This window comes from Syngnathoides biaculeatus, chromosome 5, assembly GCF_019802595.1.
Source record: "Syngnathoides biaculeatus isolate LvHL_M chromosome 5, ASM1980259v1, whole genome shotgun sequence".
Classification (NCBI taxonomy): domain Eukaryota; kingdom Metazoa; phylum Chordata; class Actinopteri; order Syngnathiformes; family Syngnathidae; genus Syngnathoides; species Syngnathoides biaculeatus.
Window position 1 is genome coordinate 22,476,471 of NC_084644.1, and position 17,109 is coordinate 22,493,579.

At 41.2% G+C, this 17,109-nt stretch overlaps 1 protein-coding gene across 5 annotated transcripts in view; it reads right to left on the reverse strand.

Moving 5' to 3' along the window:
- Positions 1-943: 943 nt before the first annotated feature.
- Positions 944-17,109, reverse strand: part of LOC133501064 (zinc finger protein 236-like) — a 51,283-nt gene continuing 35,117 nt past the window's right edge. For 3 of the 5 annotated variants that reach the window (XM_061820501.1, XM_061820498.1, XM_061820500.1), the window contains 9 exons: positions 15,804-16,035; positions 15,539-15,724; positions 11,999-12,151; positions 11,253-11,410; positions 10,646-10,777; positions 10,205-10,399; positions 5,753-5,882; positions 4,698-4,871; positions 944-4,200 (listed from right to left, as the gene is read on the reverse strand). In XM_061820501.1, the coding sequence (XP_061676485.1) occupies positions 4,079-4,200; positions 4,698-4,871; positions 5,753-5,882; positions 10,205-10,399; positions 10,646-10,777; positions 11,253-11,410; positions 11,999-12,151; positions 15,539-15,724; positions 15,804-16,035 (1,482 nt within the window). In that variant the 3' untranslated portion in view covers positions 944-4,078. Of the gene's footprint in view, positions 4,217-4,697; positions 4,872-5,748; positions 5,883-6,751; positions 6,830-10,204; positions 10,400-10,645; positions 10,778-11,252; positions 11,411-11,998; positions 12,152-15,538; positions 15,725-15,803; positions 16,036-17,109 lie in introns of those variants that run through there. The other 2 variants (XM_061820499.1, XR_009795089.1) reach the window with 2 other exon arrangements.

Below are 17,109 nucleotides of genomic sequence, written 5' to 3' on the forward strand. Positions count from 1 at the left end.
GGTCTAGTGGAGGCAGCGTGGATTCAGTTCTCACTAAGTGATGGTGTCGGTATGTGCTCTGCGACTGACTGGTGACCACTTCAGGTTGTGTTCTACCTTTCGCCCGAAGTTGGCTGAGATAGACTCCAGCACTCCTGTGACCCTTCTGAGGATAAGTGGCTTGGAAAATGGATGGATGATTCGGATTGGTTTTAATTTACACTCACATTCAAATGTATGGACAATGTACTGTAGCCTTCAATCAACTAAACGTCCATGTGTTTGGGATACGGGACAAGGCCAGAGTACTACCACCACTACCAACAACAACAACAGGAACAACAACAACTGCAATGACAGACCACTACACTCCACAAAGACTGGAGCTGAGATTCAAAACAAGAACCTCACAGAATTTAGAACTCAGGACTCTTCCTCTCTGCGGTGTTGACATAACAAAGATTCATTACCACTAGTTATCCAAAGATATCCATTCATGCTGAGATCACCAACCCTACAGAAAAAAAGCCTTTACAATGCTGGCTAAGGAGTTATTGTATATAAAAATAGCTAAGTCAACATGAAACAAGGTAGAGTGTTCTTGAGAATATATCCTGAGTCTGATAGAGACTCCCCTAAACCAACCTCAACTTTGAGTACTACATTACTTTTGTTTTGATAAAGCAGTACTAACCTTGCTTCAATTGCGCTTCCCAATATTATGAGTAATGCAGTGGAACATCCATAGTCAAACCCCAATGAGGGTTCACAATTTGGAGGTGAACCAATATTTGCCTCAAAAGTCAAATGAATGTTATGGTGGCTCTGAACTGCAAAACACAACAGCAAATACATCAACAAAAGAGTAAATGTATTAAAAAAAAACCCCAGCAAATAATTAATCTCAAGTAACTATGTTTAATGAACTGAATAAAATTAAACTATACATAGGTACTGGTGTGGGATAGGACTCATTGCTAAGTGTACAAAAGGGATGACTTGATTAGATGGACATCTGTTCATCCATCCATCTTCTGGGCTGCTTATCCTCACAAGGGTCGCAGGAGTGCTGGAGACTATTCCAGCTATCTTTGGGCAGGAGGCAGGGATCACCCTTAACTGGTTGCCAGCCAAGCACAGGCACATGGAAACATACAACAGTTGCACTCACAATCACACATTGGGGCAATTTCCAGTCTCTAATTTAATGCATATTTTTGGGATGTGGGAGGAAACCGGAGTGCCCAGAGAAAGCCCACACAGGCACCGGAAGAGCATGCAAACTTCACACAGGCGGGGCCGGGATTTCAACCCCAGCCCTCAGACCTGTGAGTCAGACATTCTAACCAGTTGCTTCCCTGTGCTGCCAAAGATTGAATTATTTGGCATGAATTATAGATGTCATTCTTGGAGGAAACAGTGCACCACTCCTGCCCTGGTCAATACCGTCGCTATGGTGATGCATGGAGGATGCAGCATCATGCTGTGAGTATAGATCAAGGAGAAGAGACAGGGAAAAATGAATCTGCAGAGACATCCTGGATCAAACCTGCTCCAGAGTCCACTTGACCTCAGTCTGGAGTGGGGGTGGATCTTTCAGCAGGACAGGGACTGTAAGATTCCATCAAAATGTCAAAGAAGTGGCTTCATGACAATTCTGTGGATGTTCTGAATGGCCCTACCCAAAGCATAGACTTGAATCTGATTACACATCTCTAGAGGAATCTCAAAATGGCTATGAAGCACTACAGAGGTCAATGAATATAACACATTTTGAAAAAAAATTGCAACGATGCAAAACGTAAAATGTAGAAAAGGTGAACAGCAGCAAATAAGTTTCTCATCCATTATTTTCATCCTTGCTTTTTTTTTAAGCCACCACAAGATATATGTGAAGCTTGGAGGGGTTCTTAACCACAGAATCAGAAGCGGAATCATGGACAAAAAAAAAAAATTCTAGCTGCTCAACACAATCGGAAAATAATTTAAAAATTTGTCTGGAGCTGTCTTCCCAAATGCAGATACTTTGGCCCACATTTAACTTGAGAAAATACATTAGCCCCATTTTATCCTAACAAATCTAAGACATGCATCTTTTGGGGTTTGTGTTTTTTTCGCTTACGTGCACACACAATCTAATTTTACACATTCACTTTTTAGTTGTCTTTATTTCATTTAATGTTTATGCTCTCATCTATTCAATAAGTCAGAGGTTCCTTTGAATAGTACTTGAATCGTTTTGTTTTTTTTCCACTAAGTAATTTTACTCTTACGCAAGTAATTTTGGGGTTAAAGGGACTACTTTTTACTTTTACTTGAGACATTATTTAGAAGTTACAGGTCTCTCATTTAAGTACAATATTTGGCTACTCTACCCACCACTACCTGCAAATTTAATATAAAGGTATTGTGATGTGACATTTTGAACCTGAAGCAAGTGAAGTTACTTTATGTGTATTTGCTATTCGATTTCATTTTTTTAATTAGAACTTAGAAGTCAGTGAGGAATACAGAATGGATTGTGTTCAACCATGGACATTCTTCTGTATTGCATTTCCAATAAATAGTTAATAATAATAAATTAGTGCATCTGCCTGACAGTTCTGAGGACTGGGATTCAAATCCCCGGCCCTCCTGTATGGAGTTTGCATGGTCTCGCCGTGCCTGCGTGGATTTTCTCCAGGCAAAATGGTTTCCTCCCACAACCCAAAAACATGCATGGTTAGTTGATTGAAGAACCTAAATTGCCCATAACTGTGAATTTGAGTCCGAAGGGTTCTTTGTTTGTATATGCCCTGCCATTGGCTGGCAACCTGTTCAGGGTGTAGCCCGCCTCCTGTCTGAAGATAGCCGGGAAAGACTCTAGTACTCCCGCGACTCTTGTGAGGATAAGTGGCCCAGAAAATGGATGGATGGATATTTATAAATAATGTCAAAACTGGAGATGGTGTCAGATAATATAAAAATTACTTTAATCATCTTTTCTTATGGACAATAGAAAACAACTGAAAAAAAAATGTCAGCTTTACAATAAGCCCAGTAGGCCCAAAATACAAACATCCTGCAGAAGAACTATAAACAAACCTAATTCACTATTTACAAAAGGAGCAGAAAAACAAACAATGTACACTATAAACATGTATTACTATAAATGTCAGTATAAGACCAAGTAATAAAATGAACAGTTGCGGAGAAAAAAAATTTGCTCTTGCTTAGCTGCTTTTGATGCCACACCAGCATTCGTCCTACTAATAAAGTCTCTCAGTCTGCAAGGGTTTTTTTTTTTAGATCCACTTTCCTCTTTCCCCATTCAAAAAAACAATCTACTCTCTCTTTAATGCCCATAGTCATCAAAACAAACCTCTGAAGAGAATCAAATAAATTGAGAAATTAATCTTTCATAGGGGACCCATTGAAATTCTAGGAAAGTCAACATTTTACCTCTTACCTCAAAAAAAACATGAATAATTAAATTCTGTGATATCGTGAAACTATATTGACATATTATTCAACATTTTCTCTGATTGATTGATTGATTCTACATATTCGCCGACTGGTTATGTCTAAACAAGATTGTTCAAAGCAGTGACAGAAAATAGCATCCAAAAATAGACGGCCAATATCTTTTTCCCCCAAAGTAATAATTTTGAAGGCAAGATGATGTTTGGCAAAAGTCAGCTATATTTCTCTTTCCGAACTCAGCAGTATGCAATATATAATCTGCTTTCTTTTTCTCTGATATAAGCCTGATTTGGGCGGCACAGTGGTGCAGCTGGAAAGCGTTGGCCTCACAGTTCTGAGGACCTGGGTTCAATCCCGGCGCCACTTTTGTGAAGTTGGGATCCTCTCCCCATGCACTCCGGTTTCCTCCCACATCCCAAAAACTTTAAATTACCCTTAGGTGTGATTGTGAGTGCAACTGTTGTCTGTCTCCATGTGGTCTGCTGTTGGCTGGCAACCAGTTCAGGGTGTACCCTGCCTCATGCCCGGTGACACCTGGGATAGGCTCCAGCACTCCCTGCGATCCTTGTGAGGATAAGAAGCTAAGAAAAGGGATGGATGGATAAACCTGTTTTGGATTTGTATGATCTGGGATGACTCATGGGAAAACATTGTGCCAATCCCCAGATGACTCAGGGACAACTTCCAGGTCAAGTTCCGGGGTTACAGTGACTTGAGTGGTTGGTCCTTCTTGGCGCTGAGTTATATCTTGAATTTGACCTGTGAAGACGAAAAACTGCAAAAATAAATAAAAGGTTTGACTCCAACACAAAAAAAGCCCCACAAAACTGAAGCTTACTTCGATTGAGTAATTGAGAACGCATGGAAAATAATTCCATATGGAAAACCAACTGTTTTACAAAATGTATTTAACTGTGTTAAAATTAGAGTACTTCATGTTCCTGCTACTTTTAACAAATTTTAACAAACAAATTGTGATTTAAGTTTATCAGGATAAAAGTGAGGATGGCTCCAAACCAAGGCTGTGTGGAAATGCAGCACGCACCCGCTCATTTGAAGGAGGACGTTTTGTATGCTGACTGTGTCAAGCAGACATCCACAAATCTATTTCAAAGAGGAAGGTCTTTAAACACGGAGCTTCAGTCTTAAAACTGTGGCTATACCGTTCAACATGATTTGAAATTCTTGAAAGAACTTTCTCTATCACGGAAAATGGAAGGTAAAGGTGTTGGAGGCAACTTTGTCCCCATGCTCACCGTAGCCGTGGGCTCTCTTCATGTGGTGTCTCATGTTGCTCTTCTGAGTGAATCGGATGCTGCATATCTCACACTTGAAGGGCTTCTTTCCTGTGTGTTTGACCATGTGCACTTGCAAAGAACTCTTCTGGTTGAAGGCTTTCTCGCATTGAGGACACTTGAAGGGACGCTCGCCTGTTGGGCAACAAGGCACCAAAATACTGTCGGCTGATTGTTTCACATGGTCTGCTGAAAATGTAGACGCTTCAAAAAACAAACAGTCAAATTCCAATTTCCAGTACATATGAATAGTGGTTTGATCTGATATTCAATGAAGATATCTAGCTTAAAGATATTGTTCAATTGTCTTACTAGTGATGACAAAGAGGATAGCGAATGAATACTCAAATGGCTGGAAGTATGGAAAGTACTGGGATTTGCTATAAAATATCAGTAACATCTACTACTTCACTAGGATACTTCATAAAGTTAAAAAGAGGCTTTCCATAAATGCGTGTGATGACTGCAAATAACCTGAGAATGATGACACCCTTTCTCAAATTTGTTAAATGAGATTCAAAGCCTTCAACATTTCGTAGAAGAGCGTCTCTAACTACTGGAGACCAGAGGCAAATTCTTTGTGTGTTTTTGAAATATTTGGCAAATAAAGAGATGATTCTGATGTTGCAACTTCAGAAAACTAACTGATGAGTTTAAGTGTCTTCAAATGTGCACAGAATGTGCAAATAGGAAAGAAGCAAATTCCAAATGCTAATGATGTTAGCATCTTTCTGATGCCAACTTTCTAGAAAACATAGGCTGTGGAAGTAATCTGAGGAGCCTTGATGACAAGAACAGCGGCGTGATGGTTGCCCCACTACCGGCAATGTTGCACAATCTATGTAAAAGGGGCCATAAAGGTTTAGTATGATGTGGTCCAAATTGCGAGTCTATTCAAATGCTAATAGGCTAACAGAACTGTGTCTCTAGGCTTTATAGAGCTAATCATGTTAGCAACTCGATTCCAAAGAGGGATGTGGCAGGACTGTAAAAATGAACTCATCTCCTCAAATCACCTGTGTGTGTGCGGTTGTGTCTCTCCAGCTGACTACGCTTCGGGAAGGCCTTCCCACACGAGGAGCAGCTGAAGACTCGGGGTTTGAGGGAGCTCAGCGATGGGCCTGGCTGGTGAATTCGTTCATGCTCCTATTAACCAAAACAACGTATCGAGAGTAAATGACAGCGTGTGTAGTGTATCTGTACTGCCCCACAATCGAATAAGGCGCAATGCAATCTGTATGTATTCGATTATAGGTACAGTATTACTTTTTATCATATTTGTTAGTGTGGTAAAGATGGCATTGTTGTAAAACTGCACTGAATCACAATGAACAGTGTTTCCGTGCCCTATTAAGCCTAATGATAGCTGCCTTCTTTTTAATTATTTCTAAAAATAAGACCAATTAAATGCAAAGTAAACTTCAGGAAACTTTCATTTATTTTTGATTTTCGCCACTGTTTAAAAACAAAAATCAGTTAACGCCACAAGTGATGCTGCTGACAATGGGAACTCTGCATTTTTTGGTTGAATTTAAAATCAAGAAAAGTGAAACATTACCTTTTACTGACCCTGAAATTTTGTAAAAGTTTATTTACTGTAGAAAACTGTAGGACCCTGATTATTTTCAGTTTTCGTTTAAATTTATAAAACAAGCTGCTGTGCTCCCTACACTTTGCTAGAATTTTTAATCACAGTTGTCTATTTAACAAGACAAAAAAAAGTTCACATGTAAGAAATCTGAAAAGCGGTTGAATACACAAATGGTGGAAGCCATTTAAGCAAAGTGTTGGAGTTGTATTAATTATAAATGTTTAGCTTCTATTTGTCAATATTTGTCTGATTACTACTAATTAGTATTGTTCTAATTAAAAAATGCAGCTCTATGGGGGCACAAACCAGTGCAATCTGTAGGCCGGTCCCAAGCCCGGATAAATGCAGAGGGTGCGTCAGGAAGGGCATCCGGCGTAAAAACTGTGCGAAACAAATATGAGCGTTCATCTAAAGAATCCCATACCGGATAGGTCGTGGCCCGGGTTAACAACGCCCGGCCCCAGCACTGCTAACCTGCAGGGCGTCGGTGGAAATTCAGCTACTGTGGGTCGAAGACAAAGAAGAGGGGGAAACCGGATCCGTCGTTAGAAGAAAAAGAGGAATGCACAGATCCTACGACTGAGTGTAGGGACTTTGAATGTTGGGACTATGACAGGAAAAGCCCAGGAGTTGGTTGACATGATGATTAGGAGAAAGGTTGATGTACTGTGCATCCAAGAGAGCAGGTGGAAAGGTAGTAAGGCTAGAAGTTTAGGAGCAGGGTTTAAATTATTCTACCACGGAGTAGATGGGAAGAGAAATGGAGTAGGGGTTATTTTAAACGAAGAGCTGGCTCAGAATGTCTTGGAGGTGAAAAGAGTATCACATCGAGTGATGGGAATAAAATTTGAAATTGAGGGTATTTTGTATAATGTCGTTAGCGGCTATGCCCCACAGGGAGGATGTGACCTCGAGTTGAAATTCTGGAAGGAACTAGATGAAGTAGTTCTGAGCATCCCAGACAGTGAGAGAGTTGTGATTGGTGCAGATTGTAATGGACATATTGGAAAAGGAAACAAGGGTGATGAAGAAGTGATGGGTAAGAACGCCATCCAGGAAAGGAACTTTGAGGGACAGATGGTGGTGGACTTTGCAAAAAGGCTGTAGTGAACACTTATTTCCAGAAGAGGGAGGAACATATAGTGACCTACAAGAGTGGAGGTAGAAGCACGCAGGTGGATTATCTTTTGTGCAGACGATGTAATCTGAACGAGATTACTGACTGTAAAGTCGTGGTAGGGGAGAGTGTAACTCGACAGCATAGGATGGTGGTGTGTAGGATGACTCTGGTGGTGGGTAGGAAGATTAAGAAGACAAAGGTAGAGCAGAGAACCATGTGGTGGAAGTTGAGAAAGGAAGAATGTTGTGCGGCCTTTCGGAAAGAGGTGAGACAGGCTCTCGATGGATAGCAGAAGCTCCCGGAAGACTGGACTACGACAGCCAAGGTAATCAGAGAGACAAGCAGGAGATTACTTGGTGTGTCTTCTGGTAGGAAAGGGGAGAAGGAGACTTGGTGGTGGAACCCCAAAATACAGGGAGTCATACAAGGAAAGAGATTCGCAAAGCAGAAGTGGGACACTGAGAGGACTGAGGAGAGGCGAAAGGAGTACATCGAGATGCTACGTAGGGCAAAGGTAGAGGTGGCAAAAGCTAAACAAGAGGCATATGAAGAGATGTACACCAGGTTGGACACGAAAGAAGGAGAAAAGGATCTCTGCAGGTTGGCCAGACAGAGGGATAGAGATGGGAAGGATGTGCAGCAGGTAAGGGTGATTAAGGATAGAGACGGAAATGTGTTGACTGGTGCCAGTAGTGTACTAAATAGATGGAAAGAATACTTTGAGAAGTTGATGAATGAAGAAAATGAGAGAGAAGGAAGAGTTGAAGAGACAAGTGTGAAGGACCAGGAAGTGGCAATGATTAGTAAAGGGGAAGTCAGAAAGGCACTACAAATGATGAAAAATGGAAAGGCAGTTGGTCCTGATGACATACCAGTGGAGGTATAGAAGCAATTTGGAGAGATGGCTGTGGAGTTTTTGACCAACTTATTCAACAGAATACTAGCGGGCGAAAAGATGCCTGAAGAATGGAGGAAAAGTGTTCTCGTTCCCATTTTTAAGAACAAAGGCGATGTTCAGAGCTGTGGGAATTATAGAGGAATAAAGTTGATGAGCCACACAATGAAGTTATGGGAAAGAGTAGTGGAGGCTAGACTCAGGACAGAAGTAAGTATCCGCGAGCAACAGTATGGTTTCATGCCTAGAAAGAGTCCCACAGATGCATTATTTGCCTTGAGGATGCTAGTGGAAAAGTACAGAGAAGGTCAGAAGGAGCTACATTGTGTCTTTGTGGATCTAGAGAAAGACTATGACAGAGTACCAAGAGAGGAACTGTGGTAATGAATGCGGAAGTCTGGTGTGGCAGAGAAGGATGTTAAAATAGTACAGGACATGTATGATGGCAGCAGAAAAATGGTGAGGTGTGCCTTAGGTGTGACAGAAGAATTTAAGGTGGAGGTGGGACTGCACCAGGGATCAGCTCTGAGCCCCTTCCTGTTTGCAGTGGTAATGGATAGGCTGACAGATGAGGTTAGACTGGAATACCCTTGGACCATGATGTTCGCAGATGATATTGTGATATGCAGTAAAAGCAGGGAGCATGCAGAGGAACAATTAGAAAGATGGAGACATGCATGGAAAGGAGAGGAATGAAGATTAGCCAAAGTAAAACAGAATTTATGTTCGTGAATGAGAGGGGTGAGGGAAGAGTGAAGCTCCAGGGAGAAGAGATAGCGAGGGTGGAGGACTTCAAATATTTAGGGTCAACAATCCAGATCAATGGTGAGTGTGGTAAGGAAGTGAAGAAACGGGTCCAAGCAGGTTGGAACAGCTGGCGGAAGGTGTCTGGTGTGTTATGTGACAGAAGAGTCTCTGCTAGGACGAAGGCCAAAGTTTACAAAACAGTGGTGAGGCCGGCCATGATGTACGGATTAGAGATGGTGGCACTGAAGAAACAACAGGAAAAAGAACTGGAGGTAGCAGAAATGAAGAAGCTGAGGTTCTCGCTCAGAGTGAGCAGGTTGGATAAAATTAGAAATGAGCTCATTAGAGGGACAGCCAAAGTTGGATGTTTTGGAGATAAGATTCGAGAGAGCAGACTCAGATGGTTTGGACATGTGTCAGAGGCGAGAGAGTAAGTATATTGGTGGAAGGGTGCTGAGGATGGAGCTGCCAGGCAAAAGAGCGAGAAGAAGACTAAAAAGAAGGTTTATGGATGTGGTGAGGGAAGACATGAGGGCAGTTGGGGTTAGAGAGGAAGATGCAGAAGATCGGCTAAGATGGAAAAAGATGACACGCTGTGGCGACCCCTAACGGGACAAGCCGAAAGGAAAAGAAGAAGTATTGCTGTAATTAAAACAAAATCATATAGGTATGGATTCAGTTGATAGTCAAAAAGAGGCTGAAAAATATGTTTCCTTTGTAATATGAACTATGGTGTTGAGAGTGCTGGTGTTGTAACAAGCCATATCCTACTCATTTTATTTAAAAAAAAAAAAAAATACCACTGACAGCAAACACATCTCAGAGGAAGAGTATATGAAAGTAACTGGAAAGAATAAATGAATTAAAATGCCCAAACAGCTAAACTTGAGAGGAACACTTGGTAGTGTGGTAGTGTTCTCCTTATAGCACAGTCAAATGGAAGGGCTTCAGAAAATCTTTTGAATTATTGCTAAGTCCTGAAGGAAAAAAATACCCATTGTAGTAGTAGAGTAGCAGTTGCAAATATTGCATGTCATCCCCAAACAAGTCATAATACCAGACTATATTAATGGTGTGTGTCAAGTCAGGGCTGCCACTCTATAAAACATGCTTACCTTAAGGTGCATCGCTCGCTTAAAAGCTTTGTTGCAGATACTGCATACGTGGCATCGGTCTTTACTATGAACTTGTCGACAGTGACGGCGTAGTGAGTTGGCATTTGGGCAAACGAGATTACAGTAGAAACATTTGTGCTGATTATCAGCTTCAGTGGTGTCAGCCTTCCTACTCTTGTGGCTGTCATTTCCAATCTGGAACACACACATAAAACATAACATGCAAAATGGTTTCTGTCCATTATTTTTGCATACTTAAAAAAATGTATAATCGTAGACCAATGTACAGTGCATGTGATTTCTAATGCACTTAAACACTGTAGCGGATGATAGTAGTTCAATGTACTTGCTTTTCACTCCAACACTGACAAAAAGTTGGACATGTAGACTAATCCATCTTCCATGTTTGTTTTGTCTCCCCTGTGAGACGAATGAACTTACGTTGTATCCATTATCAGACGTTCCCATCAAAGATTGGGAATGATGGCCGACCAGTATGATCGGCTGGGCTGCAAAGGCTGGTTGCCCTGATTGTAGATTGGAGTCATTCATCACTGCAGCGCATGTCTGACCCTAGCAATGAGATAGAATAAGATATAATGACTTGGCGAATTAAACGCTCAAGAATCTGAAGCAAGAGGCACGCTGGATGATTGGTGAGCGCATCTGCCTCAGATTTTTGAGGACCGGGGTTCAAATCTAGCCTCTCCTGTGTTGAGTTAGCGCAATGTCCCCTGTGAACTTCATTTTCCTCCCACACCCCGAAACATGCATGGTAGGTTAACTGAAGACTTTAAATTGTCTGGAGGTGTGAATGTGAGTGGCTGTTTGTGAAAACAGTATCCTCCGTGCTGAACAGTTCAGAGTCTACCCCATCTTTCGCCTAGAGTCAGATGGGATAGGTTCCAGCATGCACGCGACACTAGCACGGATCAGAGTTACGGGAAATGGATAGACAAATGGATGGCAGAATTTGAAGCCTGGTAGACAAAAGGTTTTACAACAGCACAAATGTAACCAACGCCATTTTAATGTCAACATGTTTTACCTGTGTACTGAGATTTAGAGTAACACCATCCAGCATACCCTGGGCATCTGCTAGGGTTAGTGTAACACTACCATCATTGGCCACACCTCCAGGTGACAACACTAGACTTTGAGATGAAGTGGTGTGTGACAGCGAGGTGCTTGATGGAAGAGTGGCAACTGTAAAAGAGATTGTGTATTATAAGATTTTGATTCTCATGTTCTGGCAAAACTGTACATGTATAAAAGGCTTTATGCTGAGCTGCTTTTTTTTTTTCTATAATTACAATTTTGTAATGAAACATTTGCTGAAACCATCCAGTCGGCAAGGATTTGCTTCGGAAAAAGGAAATTCGTGGCATAGTAATGGATAAATGTACATTAATTTCTAAATGAAAAAACAATTCATTTTAGCCAAAGGTTCTTTATAGTAGAAAGAAAAACTATATAAAACATTGATTTAATTTTGACAAATGATAAACGTGCAGTTAATAAATCAAAGTGCAGCCTGACTACTTTTTACAGGCACCAGATAACACAAAAATGACTGCATAGAGTGACAGAAACATTTTAAAGAAAAGCCCTTTATCAATCAGAAGCAGTAATGGAATTTCTTTCATTTTTGCTAGGAGGGGAAAACTAACGAGGAAAGCAATGGAACATTACAATTTTGATCAAGCTTTGAGAAGGAAAAATCTCTTGTCTTTCCATGACATGAATTAAATTAAATTAACTAAATAAATATATTCTTTACAAGCAAAGTCCTACCAGCCATTCCAGTGTTGGTGGGGTTCTGAGGTAGAAGGTGCTCATTGGTGATCGTCAGGGTGGCGTTAGTGGGTTGGCCTATAAGTGGTGATGCCATTCTGAGGCTGCTGTTCATCTCTGCATTGTTGCTGTGCTGGGGGAGGAGATCTTGCCCTTCAAATATATGTAAGAAATGTGGAATTATAGGTTAATTGTTACAGACTGACCATAGGGGTCGAGGGCAGTGTGAGCTGGGCGGTGGCCAAAGGGAGGCAGGTTAATGATTCGATCCCTGGCTACAGAAGCTGGTTCTAGGAACATGGAATGTCACCTTAATGGCAGGGAAGGAGCCTGAGCTGGTCTGTGAGGTTGATAAGTTTTGATTAGATATAGTTGGGCTTGCCTCCACACATTACTTGGGCTATGGTACCAGTTCTCTTGAGATGGGTTGGACTCTACCCACAGTTAAAGGCGTCAAGCAGATGTGGGTATACTTATTGACCCCTGGCTCATTGCCTGTACGTCGGGGTTCACTCCAGTAGATGAGAGGGTAGCCTCCCTCCGTCTACAGATAGGGGGACGGGTCCTGACGGGTTTTTTTGTGCCTATGCATAAAATAACAGTTCAGAGAACCCACCTTTTTTGGAGTCCTTAGAGGGAGTGCGCTCCAACTGGGCGACTTCAATGCTCACATGGGAAATGAATGAGACATTAAAGAGTCTGATTGGGTAGAACTTCCCCCACCTGATCAAAATCCGAGTGGTGTTTTGTTAGTAGACTGGCGGACTGGACCCCTTAATGTTAGCAAGCTATAGACTGAATCATGAATCTCCCTTTCCCTATTATTACGCAAAGATTTTTGAGAAAGTTAGTTTTAATCAACTCAGCAATTTCTTGATTTTAAATCAACTTTTTGACAAATTTAAATCCAGTTTCTGGACTGATCATAGTATAGAATCTGCACTTATCAAAGAGGTAAATGATAAAAGGTTGAACCCTGACTCAGGAAAGGTGTCAATTTTGATTTTGTTGGATCTCAGTGCGGCTTTTGATACAGTTGATCATAATATACTGGTGAACAGTTGGGAAACATGGGTAGGACTAAATGGAACTGTTGTTAAATGATTCAGGTCCTACCTGGAGGAAAGGAACAGCTTTGTAATCATTTGAAATGCTCAATCTCAACAAATGGCAATGACCAAAGCAGTCTGTCAAGGGTCAGTTCTTGGACCACTCCTGTTCAGCCTGTATATACTATCTTTGGGTCCATTTTTTTCAGAGCTTTAATTTTGCCTATCATAGTTATGCAGATGACACACAGTTATATTTAGCTGTGTGTCCAGGTGACTGCAGTTCAATGAAGGTATGGTGCCACTGTCAAAAGCAGATAACTGAATGAGCCAACATTTTCGTCTATTAAACCACAGCAAAACTGAGATAATTGTTTATAAAAACTAAGAAGACAGGATTGGTGTTGATAAATACCTGAACTCATTATCTTTAAAAACCAAAAGCCAAGTCCAGAACATTGGTTTCTGATAGATTCTGACTTGACTTTCAACAGTCATAACACCACAGGGTGTCTGGGCTTTTCCTTCGAGATAAGGTGAGAAGTTTGGTCATCTGGGAGGATTTCAGAGTAGAACCACTGCTCCTACGCATTGAGAGGAGTCAGGTGAGGTGGCTGGGGGTTCTGACTCAGATGCTTCCCTGGTGAGGTGTTGTGGGTACGTTCCACCGGAAAGAGATGCCAGATATAACCGAGGAAATGTTGGAGAGACTACTTCCCTTGGCTAGACAAGGAATGCCTAGAAGAGCTGGATGAAGTGGCTGAGGAAAGGAAAGTCTGGGCGCCCCTGCTTAAGCTACTGCCCCTGTAACCTGACCTTTGATAAGCGGTAGAAGACAGATAGATGTTACAGAATGGAATTGATTTTGGAATTTTTGAGTACAGAATAGAATGGAACATAGAGGAATAGTTGATATAGCGTTAATCCAACAATACAAGCCAATGTTTACAAAGACAGCTTCAAGACATCTCCTGTATGGAGAAACTAGGTGCATGGATAACTTTGGTGTGATTTTGACTCATTCTCCACACAAGCAGTCTTAAAATCTTGAAGGTTCCATGAGCATCTTTTATGTCAGGTGATTTGCTCGGCACATTGTTGCAGGTTTTTTCCCCTTTTTAGTTTGAAACCAATTTTGGTTCATTATCCTGCTGAATTGTCCACCATTGTTAGATTTTTATCACCCTCGTAGATGGCAGCAGATTTGTCAAGAATGTCTGGATAGAGTTGCCCATTCATCCTTCGTTCAATAATGTGAAGTTTACCAGTGCCATTTACTGAAAAGCAGCCTGACACTTGATGACGGATGGAAGACCACTTGATAACCCGTAGGGTGCATCACTTAATTGAACATCCCACAGAGCCTCATCAGAGCCAAAATATGCGGGAATAGAGGGATATTAACATACATAATAAATCTCCCCTCCTCGGCAATGTTGGTATGGTGTTTTTAGGTTGGTATGCAGTGCCATTTGTCCTCCAAACGTGGTGTGCATTATGGCATCCAGTTAAATTTTGCTCTTATCCGACCAAACAACATTCTCTCAATATTTAACTGGCTTGTCCAAATGTTGATGGGCAAACTTTAAACGTTTTGACATACTTTTTTCAGCAATGGAGTCTTGTGATATGAGCTAGCATACAGGTCACAGTTGTGGAGTGCTTTACTCATTGTTTTCCTTGCGACAATAGTACCATAATTGCAGGTCTTTTTGAAAATCTCCACGCAGTCTTTGGCTCTTGGATAACTCTTCTGATTATTCTTTGCACACCTCTGTCACAAATCATGAGGAGCACCTGAGCGATGCAAATCTATTGTGGTATGATTGGTTTTCAACTTATGTGTTATGGGGCCAACCGTGCTCACATGCCATCATTATGTTTTGCAAAAATTAGTTTGCGATGATCTTGAGACAGCTCTCTGCCTTGATCATGGTCTTGACTCACACCTGGGCATTGAGACCTTTTTGTAGGCCATCAATTAGGACTGAACCATCTGATATTCATTTGCACTGACAAAGGGCTGCACTTTGATTATTGATTGATAGATTATACCCATTGTCTTATCTTTCCAGGCCTTAATGGACCTACCTTTCTTCATGTGTTCAATACTTTTTCCCTGTGCCATTCCACATTTTAACAAAAGTTAAATTTCTGAGCTCATTAGATCTACTTTCTTTGTATGTATGGATTACTTTGGTTGTTCCCAACATCTGGGAGAAAAATGGTGCCAAGTTATTTACTTATTTCAGACACTATTATTAATATACACCGTAATTTATTTTATAGATTGTTGGTATTTCTTCTTCGTATTTTTAAAAAGTGAGTTTTGCTATTTCTTTGTAGTTTTTACTCGAAGCAAGTTCTGCCAAAATTAAGAACTCAAGAAAAATGGGACTGAATTTGGACAGTTTTTCTTCCCCTCTATGTTATTGTCCAAATAAGGAGAAAACAATATTGTATGTGCAAAGGACATTTTGCTGCGCAATACCTGATATGGTGAGCATGATCTCTTGAGGGTTTCCTGATGAGGTGTTGGAACCAGAAACTGTTGCCTGTACTTGCGCTAGAGCATGCGTAAGGGTCGAATTGTTGATAGTAAGTGTAATCTCCTGACTGCCTGTGCCTCCACTCACCAAGCCAGTGCTGCCCATGACATGGCTCAAGTCCTGAGAGCCTGGATGAAGAATAATAGGAAAGCTCATTATTCATTATTCAGCTCAATAAATCTTAATGTTCACAAGGAAGGAACATACCTGTGCTGTCCTGCTCAGGCAGGCCTGCCATTGTGACCTGGGCAGGGGTGATAGTGGAGGGTTGCAGGCCCAGGGTGCTCAGGGGCTGGAGGACAACATTAGTTGACACTGATGTGTCACTAGTAGACATGAGCTGACTGCCAGAATGTAGGACAAGACCAGTGTCAACACTTAGAGGGTGTGAGAGAAGGCCGCCCTGCTGTAGCGTCTGTTGGAGAAGAGCATGGTCTATCTGCAACAAAAAACACATGGTGTTACATGAATGATTGGGAACTAAATCTTGCTTGGAGAAGACAATTTCTTTAACCTCCATTATTATTATTATTGCAATAATTTCTTTCTCAAGGTACACATGAGTACACATGCAGGTACAGTAAAACAATATACAGTGGAACCTTACGCCTCGGTGCGCAACCCAATTCTCAGTGTCTGAACACCAGGGCAAAGCCAGACCCATGTTGACTGCGTAGCTGACGCCAGCCAAACGATGCCGATTGCACACAGGCTGGTGCCGAGACGAGCCGCTACCCACTTCGAGTCAAGCCAGTGTGTGCTCATAGCACGCATGAGGATGGACATTCACGAGTGCTTCTCAAGATTGTTTTTTTGTTATTTTTCCAGTATTTTCTTTGCCACAGGCCCAAAGAAAGACAGCGGTGTCACCAGCAGTAAAGGAAAAGGAAAGTTGAGTGAGCCAGCGTGGATCTAAATACGCTTATTTCTAAAATGGGGAGGATGTTTTTTACGGCTCTTGCCAGTATCATATGGCTAAGTCAACTATTTCGACTATTCTAAAGAATAAAAATGAAATAAAAGGCAGCTAGTGCTGCCAATGGAGTGATTAGGATTACAAAGCAAAGGCCACAGATAATAAAAGAAATGGAGAAGAGACTGGAAAATTATGCAGTCAAATCATGGAGGGTGACAAAGGCGTAACACTTACTCCTTTCCTCTCTAGTCCCTGTGATCCAATTAAAATGCGACCAAAAAGGTAAATGATACATTTAACTTGCTTTAAGTTTATGCATTTTTTTATTGTTTAGATGCAGGGTGTACATGTTTTTACATAAATAAGAATTAAAATGGGAATTTACGATTTGGAGGTTGGTAACGGATTAAACTAATTTACATTATCTCTTATGGGAAAATATTTTTCAAAAGGTTCAACAACTGAATTTGAACACTTCACAGGAACGAATTCTGTTCAAACTCTGAGGTTCCACTGTAATTTAAGATCTGTATTCATCAGCCACAACTGAATATCTTATCTAATGAGATCCAACACAATTCCCAGATAAGGAACTTG